General features: G+C 34.5%; 1 protein-coding gene across 2 annotated transcripts; it reads right to left on the bottom strand.

Moving 5' to 3' along the window:
• Positions 1-540: 540 nt before the first annotated feature.
• LOC114256246 (mitochondrial adenine nucleotide transporter ADNT1) lies at positions 541-12,045 on the bottom strand. 2 transcript variants are annotated; one of them, XM_082902589.1, is made up of 8 exons: positions 11,756-12,045; positions 9,963-10,011; positions 5,498-5,661; positions 4,246-4,283; positions 2,456-2,568; positions 2,211-2,324; positions 1,120-1,464; positions 541-957 (listed from the first exon to the last, which is right to left on the bottom strand). In XM_082902589.1, the coding sequence occupies exons 1-8, from the start codon at positions 11,881-11,883 to the stop codon at positions 874-876; spliced, it is 1,035 nt and encodes a 344-aa protein (XP_082758715.1). In that variant the 5' UTR covers positions 11,884-12,045; the 3' UTR covers positions 541-873. The 2 variants fall into 2 exon arrangements, with proteins under 2 accessions (XP_082758715.1, XP_082758716.1); XM_082902590.1 differs by having other exon boundaries at positions 2,456-2,565; positions 11,756-12,015.
• Positions 12,046-14,471: the final 2,426 nt, after the last annotated feature.

A 14,471-nucleotide genomic window follows, 5' to 3' on the forward strand; every position in this document is an offset into this window, starting at 1 on the left:
GTTTCATTCAAATTGCGCTCCTAATGTTTTATGTGACGGAAGGTTTACATCAACACAAATTGAAAGTTCAAGGTGTCAAAATATAGCATTTTTTATTAGTTGGAGTAAAGTGTAACTTGCACTAAAGGAAACTACTGTTTTGTTTAGTGTCTGGAGTTAAAGTCTCAAATAGCAGAAATTATATAGTAGGTCAAGAAGACCACGTGTTCATATGCCAGACCAATGAAATGTTATAGTTTGTGCACCAGCTCCTTGTTATTAGGGCCATGTATTTGTTTAGCTCTTTACCATTGGTTGGCACACAGCCAACGTGGAATTCCTAGAAGATAGGATAATTACTCCTCAAATTGGATTGAATCCATCATCTTATTACTTCTCTCTGTGTGAGTGTTTGTTATGTTGAGTAAGAGGGGAGTTACAAGGTTTTCAAAAGCTTTTCAAATGTATTTGATTCCACAATTCAAAAGAAATAGACAATAAATGAAAACAATGCTGACAAAGCATAAGGAAGAACAAATCAAAACCGCAAAGGAATATATATGCACCAAATTACTGATTTCTATTAAATAACCAGTCATACAAATAATTCTCTCCATGTAATAACCAGTTACAGAAATAACACTGAAAGCTAATAGAGGGCATCTAGTGCATCCTTCTATAGATGCATATGAATGAAAAAGCTAAAATCAAGGGGAGATTGGTAAAATATGTGGAGGACAGTATCAACATGGGCTATAAATTGGTTTCTAAATTTCCTCACAATCTGAAAAAATAAAAAAATACATATAGTTCCCTTAATTTACCTTCTCCATTCCTTTTTTCTTGCAAAATTTAGTACAGAAGTTCAACCAATTCCTGAACTTTCATGTGCTGTCAGTCTGATATCTTCATCTCAACTCCAAGAACGTCCTTTACCGCCTCATATGTCACAAATGCAATTGCTATGGAGGGGACCACCTATAGGGTGACAATTGCAATAAAATGTTAATCAAATAGTTTCCATCATAAATGAAAGGACAAACGACCAGAGATAGAACTGAAGAATGCAATTGTCCTTTGATCAAACTAAAACAGTGGGGGAATGTATTAAAAGATGATCATTGTAATATGTAGTCCAACCTTCACTGAATTGGGGACCAAACCCTTGTACAAAGCTCGAAAACCCTCATGCCGTACTGTTTTTCTGAATGCATCGACCATACCAGAATACTCAAGTGGGGCCTTGCTCTTCCCGTCACCAGTGACAAGTGAAGCAGCATCTTTCCAGCCCACCATCTGCATCCTTCGACGTATAACATCAAGAGGATAAGCAACTGTCTGGCCAACAGTTCCAGCAGCAGCCCCACATGCAAGCTTTGTTGTAACACTCAACTCGGAGTCTTCAACTAGTCCAAAGGGTCTAGTTTTGATCAACCAGTCTTTTAAAGATTCATATACAGAAAAGTTCAGACCCACATAGGGTATCTACAAACATCACATTATATATTTTAGGCTTCCCGATATAGATATGAGAAAACGATTCACCATAATTATGAAACAAACAGGAAAAGAAAATAGCTTTGATCAATACTTTGGGCAAAACAGATTCTTAATCTTTATCTTTAAAGAATAATTAGAGTGCACGCCTATTATGTAACGCTCTGTCTTCAGCATATAACACTCATCAGCACAAAGCTGGTGAAGAATGATAATGGAAAAATCTTTTGACTACAGGAAGACAAAGAAAATTTTCATAAGGATTCTAATAAAAGAGTGATATCATTACCATTTTCATGTGTAAAAGAATTCAACAGGTCCAGATGAACCATAAAATAACAACATTTAAATTGTGCAAGTCACATCAAGCATTACTTACCCCCCCCCCCCCCCCCCCCCCCAAAAAAAAAAGTCACATCAAGCATGTACTTGCAGTACCTTAAGAAAAGAAAGAACTATTCTCATTCTTTTAAAGCATCCATGATATTTAATCAGTCGATTCCATCTTTCGAATCACATTTTGAAGGGTTAAAAAAAAAGAAAAAAAATCACAATGCTGCCTATCTGAGATTTAATTTGTCATATCAATAAATCAAAAGTGTACACCAGTACCAAATGGTTCCAAATTTAATCCATCCTAAAAAAAAATTCATACCCAAACCAGAAGTCTACATATATCAGCTTGTAGACTTCAAACGAACAAGCAATCAATAAACTAATACAGGGTTACTTACAACTCCTATTACTGAAGGAAGCCATCCTTTGTATAAAGCACGAGGGCCTTCTTCATGGAAAACTGATGAAAGAGCGTGAAAGATTCCTCTATATTGGCGAGGAGACGCCTCGGTCTACAAACATCAAGCACAGGGTAAAAAGTGAGACCATCAATTCCTAATTCAGGACAGCCTGCACTCTGTATGGGGAGGACCAGGACAAAACTACATAAATTTGACATACAGAAGGAATCACCAAAATATACCTGGACAGTAAGCCGCCCTCGTACCAAGTCCATTGGGTAAGTCGCTGACATGGCAATGATTCCAGCACATGCTCCGGCTCCAAGGCGTAAAAGAGGAGTGAGTTCAGCATCTTCTGCAAGAGATGACAATGGAAAAAAAAGAACCCCCATCAGTATGGCTACATCACTTAAATTCAAACCCAAAATTTAACAATAGAAGAAATATAGTGGCTAAAATAGAATTTTATATGTGGTTTTCTTTAAAAAATATTTATTATTTTTTGACTGTAAAAGTTTTATGTGTTACTGTGCTCTGCACTTGATCATTCATTTTTATCTACTAAATTACAAATTACAATCAACACATCACACTGGAAAGAAAAATAGTCTATATCCCGCAGAGATTGATATCACATTCCATTTTGTATGGCACTTGAAACAAGCATATCTTGTTTTAGCACAGAAATAACATTTACTCTTCATAACAATTTTCAAATTTAAAAGTTAGAGAGCCAACATCGTATGAAGAAGGAATCAACCCAATGTGTTTAACATAGCATTTAAAACAAGTACATTTTTGGTATCATTTAATAGGACCTATTCATTTTCCTCAACAAGCATTTATGTTGCATTTGAATTTGTGGATTTGGGCACTAATGATTCAAGGAGAATAGTTCAGATTCAAATATGATAGTTTAGATATTCATTCAAGATTGAATTTGAGACCTTTACCTTGATGGTTTTAAATGGCCATGTAAAAGTAGTTATTTAAAATCCTTCACACGAAGAATTATAGTTAAAATAATTTTCTTCTTACTCTACCTTCTCTTTAGTTTCTCAATCTATCTATAACAACCAACTCTCCTATATTTTTATAAAGTTGAACCACCAATCCCTTTTGATCCATCTATCCAAACGCAACCTTAGTTTTAAACTTTTCAAATTAAGTTCTTCAATCTCTTTACAACCATATTGGTAAGAGTTTCATTTATCATAATTGCTCCAGTCCAGAAACTGGATTTTAACATTCAAGTGCTTAGGGAAACAAATGAACTGCATGAATTATTAGAGGATCTACTATAGCGATAAATGCCCTTTTTGGGCAAAGCGTTAATTCTATTTTCATATAGAATGCTACTCCAAACTGTAGAAATATATTCAGACATATATCAAAACTTAATTTCCAATAATAAGGTTCCGGACGGTTTAGAAAACATGGCCCCTACACACGCATGAAAGAACAAGAAGGCAACAGGAATTTGTCTTAAGAGTTCAGACTTTAATACAATTTTTAAACTGGATTATCATCTAACCACCAGTTACTCCAACATACAACATATGCACTTGTGAGTATATTACCACTGTAGACACCACAATCCATTACATATTCTACTTTGACAAGAATTTCGACCAATGAACTAGTGGATCCATACCCAATATGTGTGTAAGAATGAGGAAACATATCAAAAGGATCATAGCCTCATCAAAGGTCAAAAAAGAACTTGATGTAGCACCAAAAGAACAGAAGAGAAAGAAACTGGGGAATCAAATCCCAAATTAATATCTCAATATTCAAAATCATATCCTAGTCTAATAAAATCAATTACATAAGGCCTATTTATATATATGCATAAGAACTATCTAATTAGGAAACCAAAAAGGAATAGAAAACTAACTACAGACAAAAATAAAATCCTATTGAAACCATAACTCATAATTATACTAAAATTCATATATTCTGCAATTTAATGCTACCAATGCCCATCAGTAATAGAACAACATGAAAAAAAGAAAATAGTAGGGGGTCATACCCTTTCCAGTTTGATGCCGATAAAGCCCCAAAATTCCCCTGTTTGATGTCAACAGTGAGCAAAAGGAAGAAAATACTATGATAATCAAATGCAAATATTAGGTGCATTAAAGACTTCAAAAGGTATGCAATGCTTCAAAAGATATGTAATGTTTTTGACTGAACGGTCAAAGGTGAATAGATTGATGTTTGGAAAAAAGAAAGAGCCCTTATTCAATCAACCTAACCAATCATTTGATAACTAGTGTCATTCTTTGAAAAATGCGACATTGAGAAAGTTGACATAAGGAGAAGTTCTCAACAAAGCAACTCTACAGAATAGGATATCATCATACCAAAGTTTGTAACTAGGTCTCCAATCTAAAGAGTGTTCCTCCCCTATGCATTGTTTCCCTTTCATAGAATTGTGATGATGGTAGATGTGTGCATGAGCATGCATTTGGTTCTAGGATTTTTTTATACCCAAATAAGGAATAAAAAAAGGAAAGAAAAAGCATTTGATGTGCGAGTAACTTCTATTTAAGTAAATAGCAGTTAAAAGCGTTGACAAAATTTATCAAAAATAAAAAGTGTTGGCAAGGCAATTTCCTGCAGGCAGCATGCATTTTTTGTTACATTTATTAAATCTTTGTTTAGGTGGCAAAATTTTCTAGCAAAGTAATATCTGTTATTGCTATTTTAACTACGTATTCTCACTCTGCGTACTCTTTCTCTTTCATAAAATGATCACAACATTAGGCCCAATGCGTTGGCATGCAAATTTATGAAGAGATTTATTTATCAACCAAAAAAAAAAAAAAAAGGAAATAAATAAATAAATAAAAACGAAAGAAAGAAAGAACAGCAATTGACACATGAGCAGTCTCTATTTACAATTAATAGATATTAATATAAATTTTGACAAACTTCCACAGGCAGTCACATGTACGTTTTTGTTACATTGTTTAATTTAAGTTAGCTGGTTGAATTTCTAGCAAGAAAATATCATTCCCAATTGTTGTAACTTATTTCCCATGTAGACTGTTCTTCTCTGAGATCCCTATGTGTTTTTTAAGCCTGCAATAGTTTCTTTAAAAAATTTCTCTACATTTCCAAACCTTCAACATAGTTCCTGATTATTATTTCTTTTTTTTGGTGCCACTGCCAAAATTGACAATAAAGCATAATGTGCAAGCCATCACATTCTAAATAATACCAGCAACAGAAATAAACAAAACATTAAAAGTAGAAGAAAAGGTAGGACTGTAGCATACTTAGATGCTTCCTCATAGCTAAAGAACTTGACTGCTGAATTTGGGACAATGCGAGCACAATTCGTGCCATTGCCTTTAAATAATCCTCGGAGACCCTCAGTTCTCCAAATATATTTCAAGCTCTGAACTGTTCCACTGTATTTTATACTATGGGGATTTTGAACCTGCATTTTTCAAGACCAGATAAACGCATAATGTTTTTTCCATGCAGAGTACAAAAATAAAATAAGACAATGACAAACAACAGAGATTAAACTATCTATCCTAGAATATTTCTGCAAATAGAATGCTCTGCATGTTAACATGCCGAAAAACTGATGATAGGTAATGTCTTAAGGATGTGATGGAACAATAATAATCACTATGAATTTGCTTCATTTGTCATTGGTTCAATGATAAATCCTCAAGAAGGTGTCAGACATTAAGAGATAAAATTGATTTTTGATATTCTTATAGTTGAATCTCATGGAACTAAACTCTCAAACTTAGACCTTGGGTTTTTGATTTACACGTCATAGAACTTTTTGTGTTAGACAAAATAATCTTCGATAATGCAAGTTTTACAGAGACATGTAAAGAATAAAATAAAATGCATTTTGATTCCATATTGCTCTCAGTGTGACAACAGTCAAAGTTAATATAAACGCATGGTCATCCGTATAGGCAATTTTCAGACCATAAGTGTTTTGTTTAATTTTTAATTTGATTCATTAAACCCAGAATTTCATCAGAATGAAGTACTTCAAATTTAATCATTTTTATTTATTTTTTTTTTTTTTTTGCAGTTGAAGTGACATACTGCTCACAAAACAACATGTAAGAAATAATGTATAGAGAAAGAGAGAGAATAAATTGTATGTATTATTATTGATTGATATTTTTATTTCTATTACAATGATTCATGATTCCTATATATAGAAGAGGGTGAGTGTGTAGTAGGTAAGGAGTAGGTGAAGTGGAGGTGGTAGTGGTGTAGTGGGTTAGGTTTAGTGGAGTAGGTGAGGTGGTAGTGGTGTAGTGGGTTAGGTTTAGTGGAGTAGGTTTAAGTGGGTGAAGTAGGTGGAGAGTAGGTGGATTTTAACAGCCCCCCGCAAACTCAAGGGGGATAGGAACTAACCAACTTGAGTTTGGAGAGAGTAACAAAACAAGAAAATACATAAAAATAAAAGAGGATAAGAGACACTGTATGGTCGTGTCAGACCATTGGTGAAGACACTGGATGGTGGTGTCATAACGTTGTAGAGGACACTGTATGGGGGTGTCATAACCATGTAGAGGACACTGGATGGCGGTGTCAGACCGATGTAGAAGACAGTTTATGGGGTCATGTCGGACCGTTGTAGAAACTAACCGGAATCTATGTCGGGACAGTTTATAGAGTCTTGTCGGACCCATAAAGGAGCTAACCGGAATCAATGTCGGGACAGTTTACAGAGTCTTGTCGGACCCTTAAAAAGTCGCACCCTCAAAAGGTGTGCCCAATCTTTCAAAAGGCGTGCCATCAAAAGGCGTGCCCAATCTATAAAAAGGCGTGCCATCAAAAGGCGTGCCCAATTCATCAAAAGGTGTGCCGGACATGATGGCGAGGCACGTGAGTGCCTTGGTTGGCGCGCCCGTTTGTCGTCTGTCGGCAAGTGGCGCGCGAGGCGCGGATCGGCCCTGGCTATTTAAACCAAGGTTGAGGCAGAGGCTGAGGCAGACAAAAAACTTCTGAAAATCCTCTGAAAAAACTCTTCGTTGTGCTGAGAGAGAGAGTCTGTAACACTCTGTTGCGAGAGATATTCTGTAACACTCTGTTGCCCAGAAAATGGCCTCGTCTTCCCGGAGTCTGCTCACTCTCTTTCCAGACCTCAACGAGTCAACAAGAGAGAAAACTGGTGCGGTGGCACTGGAACCTCAACCAAGCGCCCCGGAGTTTGCTCCGTTGAACTTTCCGATGCGGTCGGTGGAGCAAAAAATGGCAGTGCAAACGGATGTGGAGGCTAATCAGTATACTTTGAAGGCATGTGTGGAGTCCATGACGGCGGTCACAAACTTGTCGCACCGGCTGCAGAGTAGGACAAATGAGGTGCAGCAATTAAACTCCCAGCTGGCTCTGCTCCAACGCATGTATAAGGATGCGCGAGCAGAGATAAGTGTGCTAAAGGCGGAAAACAAGGAGCTGAAGCGGAAGGCCAGTTTTATGTTCCGATTTGGAGGGCCGCCATATGCTGCAGTGGAGGAGCAGGGAGTAGTGATCATGCCCAGTGGAGTGGGAAACACGGAGGCAACACCGGCAAGGGCCGTCCAGGACGGAGGCAAGAAGAAGAGACCGACGGAATAGGCGAGAAGAAAAATCCCACTGTTCCGATTTGTGTTGGTTGTGTTTTGTTTTGTTTTGTGTTTTTTTATTTTTATTTTTTTTATTTTTTTTTTATTTTTATGGTGTAAAATGCTGATCGGGGTTGATCCCCGGCATGAAGAAATGACAAGTTTGTAAAATGTTGTTTTTTTTTTTTTTTTTTTTTTTTTTTGTTTTTGTTTTGGGAGTGTTTTGTTGAAAAAATAAAAATAAAATGAAAGAAAACAAGGGAGAAAGAAAATAGATAAAAAATATTTATAGATGGATTATATGAAAAACATTAGTGCGATTGTTTCAAAATAAAGTGGGGTATTTAAAAAAGAGGAAAAGTGACTTGGAAAAAATAAATAAAAATAAGTGATTTTTGAAATCAAATGGAGGAAAGAGAGGGACAAACCCATGTGATAAAGTGGAGAGAGAGTCGGTGAGTGGGGTGCAAAAGGTGAAGGAGAAATAATGGATTGAAAATGGTTTGGGTCAAAAGTGGACACTGTTAGTGGGGAACATGAGTGCATTGATTAGTTGATATAATAATAATAATAATAAAAATAAAAAGTTAGAACAGTTGGAGAGAATGAGTGGAGTATGGTAAGGGTTTCATCCAAAGCCAAAATTCCTGCAGCGAATCACTTCGCAAATCCTAGTATGAGCTTTTTCTCTTTCCAGGCTTATTCATGAATTTCCTGGTGATTTCAAGAGCCTCTGGTGGCATTGTGGCAGAGAACACCCCAACCTGGATTTTGGGTGGCAGCAACTGAGAACACCCCAACCTGGATTTTGGGTGGCAGCAACTGGAAAATATCATAGATCTGATTTTTAAAAACCTCGTGACAGCATTTCATCAGCTTCATCCAAGACAAACATTTTGATGTAAACAGGGCGAAGTGATTGTCTCCGCAACATGTCAAACACACGACCAGGAGTACCAACAACAACATGAACCCCACTGGAGAGAATGCGCTGATCTTCGCGCACACTAGTCCCTCCAACACAAGCATGAACCTTCACACTTTGCTGGGCAAGTTCAAGAGTGGGTGGAAGAACCAAAGCTTGGCACTCAACCAAGCTATAATCTAGCTGCTGCAGAATTCCAGAGCAGAATGTTGCAGTGTTTCCAGTTCCAGACTGTCTCGTCATATGAGGTGAAGAATTCTTCTCCATCAGCCTCACACATGACTACAGTTGCACAAATCTTTGTTGATTTTATCAGCGGAATAGGTTGAGGTCCGGCGGGCGGCTAAGGTGAGGTTGCCGCCCGCCGGGGAAGCGAAAATACTAGGTTTTAAACCAGCTCTGATACCATGTAAGAAATAATGTATAGAGAAAGAGAGAGAATAAATTGTATGTATTATTATTGATTGATATTTTTATTTCTATTACAATGATTCATGATTCCTATATATAGAAGAGGGTGAGTGTGTAGTAGGTAAGGAGTAGGTGAAGTGGAGGTGGTAGTGGTGTAGTGGGTTAGGTTTAGTGGAGTAGGTGAGGTGGTAGTGGTGTAGTGGGTTAGGTTTAGTGGAGTAGGTTTAAGTGGGTGAAGTAGGTGGAGAGTAGGTGGATTTTAACACAACATAAGGAAGTTAGGAAGAATTAGGATTCCTTAATGTTGCTTCTAGTCCAAAAGCTATAGGAGAGGAAAGGAAAGGAAGAAATAAGATATAAGTGGCTATTGCAAGTGTCATGACCCAAAACCCGCCCCTAAAAGTTAGGAACAACATATTGCCGAATGGCCTCGAGCCCAACATATTACAGCAAGATTGCAAATTTTCATTTCCTTCCCTATAAGTTTTGGTGACTATAAGCAACATTAACGTTGAGGAAAATTGAAACACAATATTGAAGAACCTAGCTCTACACCCTACCTACTAAAGGAGAGAGACAATAAAAAAAAAAAACACATGCATTACAGAGACAACTCATGCATGCTCTTTGATACCACCACTGGAAAAGCATGTGCATTGACAAACTTACTCAGGTAGGAACCATTACAAAAACATTTTATAAAACAAAGCAATTCAACAAGGGGAACAATGCATATGCATCATGCCGCAAATGCAAAGGTCATACAAAAATTCTAAACATGCTAAAAGAAATCAGCTCGATATAAAAGTTCTACTCTACCTGTAGCAAAATCTTTAACCGTTCTAATGGAGCAACAGCAGTACGTGACCTGAAAAATGAAGTACATAGGGATACATTCAGTGTAAAGAAAATACTAGGAGAAAGTTTTTCCCTTTATGCAATTTTTATCAACAAAATTACTCTGTAGGCAGTACAATAATCACTAGAGCTTGACAATGATATAGAGACAGTTCTGTGTGATAATTCTGACATCAAGTTCAAGTATGTGAAGCAAAGATAACATTACCACAGACAACAGGCTATGCTTTTTGGCATTGGCAGACACAAGGGGGGCTGGTGGTGGCCAGGACCGCCCAAACTTTACAAAATTATAATTAGATCTCTACTATTTTAAGTAATTTTAATAAAAAGTAGCATTTTGACCGCTTCAAAATTTATATGGTTTTACTTTGGCCCCTTCAATATGAATGTAATTTTAGCTTGGCCTCTCCAAAATCTATATAATTTTACCTTGGCCTTCCAAACTTCAAAAGAATCCCATTTGGCCCATGTTATTTCGAGTATTTATAATAAAAATCAGCATTTTCACCCTTGAAAATCTATATAATTTTATTTTGGCCCCAAAAACTGAAATAATGCCCCCCGTTTGGACAATTTCTAGGTCTACCACTGCTTTTCGCAAGGCTATAAATGATTGCTTATGCCAGAGAATGTAAGATTAATTTGTTGATCTATAGCAGTGTCTATAAACAATGCTTTCCCCCTTCCTTGGAGAGAAGAAAAATAAAAGGTTTCTGGCTCCAAAAAAAAAAAAAAAAAAAACTTCTCCGTTTAAGTTAATCACATCAATGCCAAAGGTTGCTCAGTTCTTCCTTACATTTCAACTAATTTTTTCCCTATTATACCCAAAAGAAATGCACAGGTTTTGAGGGTGCTTCAGAAACATAAATTCTAGACAATGTAACAATGTTCTCAGTCCTGAACCTAGTAGATTGCAGTCAACTGCAAGGGCTAGCAAAGAGCTAAGGGAAAAAGAAAAGTTAAGTTCCTAGAAGAATTGACCACTATAGAATCTGGTAACATTCATACATTCCCCAGTTTTTAGGCACACCAATTCATGAAGGGGCAACTGACTTGAAGGTATCACTGAAACTTAGACAAGTGGTCAAAGTTTGGACATTCCACCCTTACAAACAAATAAAATGTTTCCAGCATGACCTAAAACTATGTCAACTCTCTTAAGTTGTGCTTCCAGTATTTCATGAAAAGTGAAAACACAAAGCCGAAAAGGTGTATATTATAACAATCATATATAGCTCCTATTCTAAACTCCCAAACCAAATCTTCATTTTTATTAAAATTCTAAAAACCAACAATAAAGTTTGTCTCAGTTATACTTTTAATACATAAAAATGCAACAAATAAATTAATCCATAATAGCGCAAAAATAGTGGAAAATAAGACATGTGGGTATGAAAGTGGTGTTTTACAAAGTCTTAACGCTGCTTATTTACCGTAGACAAAGTTAAGGCGAAGTAACTTGCGTCTTCAAGATGTTTGATATAATGCTTGCAATAGAGCCAAGACAATGAGGACAGAAACAACTGAAAACGTTGGTATGTTTAAACAAAACACAATCACAGTTCAAATATCACATTTTGACAACACCTAATTATCAATATAACGCATATGTACCATGTACTGCAAAATTTTATTCCTATTCTATACATTGCATAGATCAACAATAACACTCGAAATGAAATCAAAATCGGGAAAAAAAAACAGAAAAAAAAAGAAAAACGAAAGGAGAGTATGAATGAATGAACACTTACACTCCTCCGGCAACTCCGCCGGCGAAAAGAGACTTGCAGACGCTGAATAAAGTGTGAGTGGGAGCCATGACGATCGTCGACACAGCCGTCTCGCTCCTCTCCCCTACTACAACATCCTCCGACACCATTCAAACCTTAAGTCGCCGGAACCCTAGCACAGACTCGCCGTCGACGCGTTCTCCGGCGATCTCCACCGAAGGATGTAAACGTTGTGTGACTATGTGTATATATAGTGTGAAGGTGTGTGTGTGTGTGTGTGTGTTGGTAGTTTGGTTCCTTTTCACGATGATGGTTAATTTGGTTGGCAATGAGAAGAATTAACGGATAAATTACAAACACGTCCTTGAATTTACTTAAATTACAAATTATTCGGAATTTTAAAAATTATATTATATTCTCCAAGATTTCTAATTTTATAAAAATAAGTTATTTTATTGATAAATTATCAAGTTAATTAATAGTTTTTAATAATATTAAAATTTTATTTCAATTAATAATTTAGATAATTTTATTATTGTATAGGTGAATAGTTAGAAATTTTATTTTTTTAATTAATTATGTTAAATAAAAAATTATGATAGGGAGATATTTGTAATTTTTTAAACTACAGGAAGCAATTTGTATTTTAAGCAAACTTCAGGGAGTGTATTTGTAATTTACCCAAAGATTAACACTTCGTTTGGGATGTGAGTTGATTTTTTAATTTTTTAGCTCTTTTTGATTATTTTAGTTTGTGATTAAAAACTTTTGTTTGGAATGTGTTTTTTTTTTTTTTTTTAAAAATTTTATTGACTTATGTAAAGAAAAAAATAAAATAACTATAATTTGAATTGATATTTTATCCTTTTTTTTTTATCTTTTTAGGTTAAAATAACTGAAAAACAAAAAAAAAAAAAACTCGCAAACCCACCTGTCAAACAAAGGCTAAGTACGGTACTATCTCAATGGAATGGAAAGATTGTAATGACTATTTTATAGGTATGTAAATTAATGCTTTCTCTGCCTTAAAATATTGATTTTTTTGAAAAATTAATTTTTTTTTAGTAGTATAATTATTATACTTTAGAAATATTAATTTCTCGAAATTATCATTTGATTTAAAATAAGAATACTACAATTTTTTTTTTGAAAAAATATTAATTATCATAATTATATATATTTTTTGTGTATATTAATATTAGTGAATTTAAAGAAGGGTAAAATTGAAAATTGATGTAACTTTGGTCTTAATTTTTGAAAAGAGACTAATATTTTGAGACAATGAAAAATAGAAAAAGGGCTTAATATTTTAGAACGAATGGAATAAAAATTTAAATTTAAAAAAATTTATTACACTCATTATTGAATGATTTAATAGAATTTCTCCATTACAAATATGTAATGAAAATGATTACAATTCCATATAGATGTGCTTGTTAAACTCCATTATTATTATGAACAAATACATTTTTAATACGTCATTCATCCCAAAGCATTAGTCTCTTATTTTATTTTTCATTATCTCAAAATATTAATTTGTTTTAAAAAATCAAGTACTAAAATTTATTAATATTAATATTTTTGAAGTGTAATAATTGTAATACCAAATGGTAGTTTTAAAAAGTTAATATTTTTTAAGTGTAATAATCTTACTACCAAAAAAATTAAATTTTCCAAAAGGGACTAATATTTTGAGATGTATGGAGTAGTTATTTTCTAAACTTAATAATATGTAAATCAGATATTAGTTGATAATTAGAGAATATATATGAGAAAATTGTATTAGATTTTCTAATAAATTTCACAATAGGATTTGAAAAGTTGGTATAATTTTTTGGCCTAAGTAATATCACCCTTATTATGAGTTAATTACTCACATGTCTTATTGTAATGACATGTGCACCATTAAGTCCTACAAGTGTTTGAATAGATAAAAAAAAAGTCTCACAAGCATTATTGATTTTTGTGGTGACAATTTTATAAAATTGTCGCTAAAAGTTGACAATCAGTAATGTTTTTCTATTATAATTTTGAAAATTTGTCGCTAAACAATGAGAATTAGTGACATTTTTTTGTGACAAAATTTTCAAATATTGCTAAAAATGAACAATGAGTTTTTTTTGTGACGAATTTTTTAACAATTGCTAAAACTAATAATTAGTGACACATTTTTATAAAAAAAATGCCGCTAAAAAAGAACCGCTTTGTAATAACAATTAAAAGCGAACCTGACTTTTTAATACACTAAAATGTCGAAAGAATTTATTAGTACACCTATCTTGATAATAAGACTTTTTAATCAGTTCTGCCCGTATCATGAAAACTTAAAAATGTTGAAACTAAAAAATTAGGCTGCAACTTTTGGCCCGTTCGGTCAAGTTTAAAGGCCCATCTCATGAGCCCATAGTCAACCTTGGTTTAGGGCTCAATTTTTATTTATTTTATATTTTTAATAAAAATAAGAAAAAGAAAATTGAGAAGATTTGAATTTAGTTATCATACCCAATAAAAAAGCATTTCCAATAAACTAATTAGGCCTAATATAGTTGGCCACTGTACGGACACAAAAAATACTGTATTTGATTACAAAGAGATCTAACGAAAAAGATGACTTTAACTACCAAGCGATCGCCATCTACAAGACAAAACATCCCAAGCCATAGCCGGGGGTCCTACGACGCCTAAGTCAGTCCTCCAATATTATCAAAATATTTAATAAACAAATTTATATAGAGAA

The sequence above is a fragment of the Camellia sinensis genome, chromosome 13 (genome assembly GCF_055761805.1).
Source record: "Camellia sinensis isolate YWXY chromosome 13, ASM5576180v1, whole genome shotgun sequence".
Classification (NCBI taxonomy): Eukaryota; Viridiplantae; Streptophyta; class Magnoliopsida; order Ericales; family Theaceae; genus Camellia; species Camellia sinensis.

Coding starts and splice junctions, on each gene's coding strand:
- LOC114256246 (XM_082902589.1), bottom strand. CDS start 11,883: ATGGTGTCGGAGGATGTTGTAGTAGGGGAGAGGAGCGAGACGGCTGTG. Junction 5,662..9,962: donor GGTTAAAGATTTTGCTACAG/GTAGAGTAGAAC, acceptor TGAAAAATGCAG/GTTCAAAATCCCCATAGTAT. Junction 1,465..2,210: donor TTCCTTCAGTAATAGGAGTT/GTAAGTAACCCT, acceptor TGATGTTTGTAG/ATACCCTATGTGGGTCTGAA.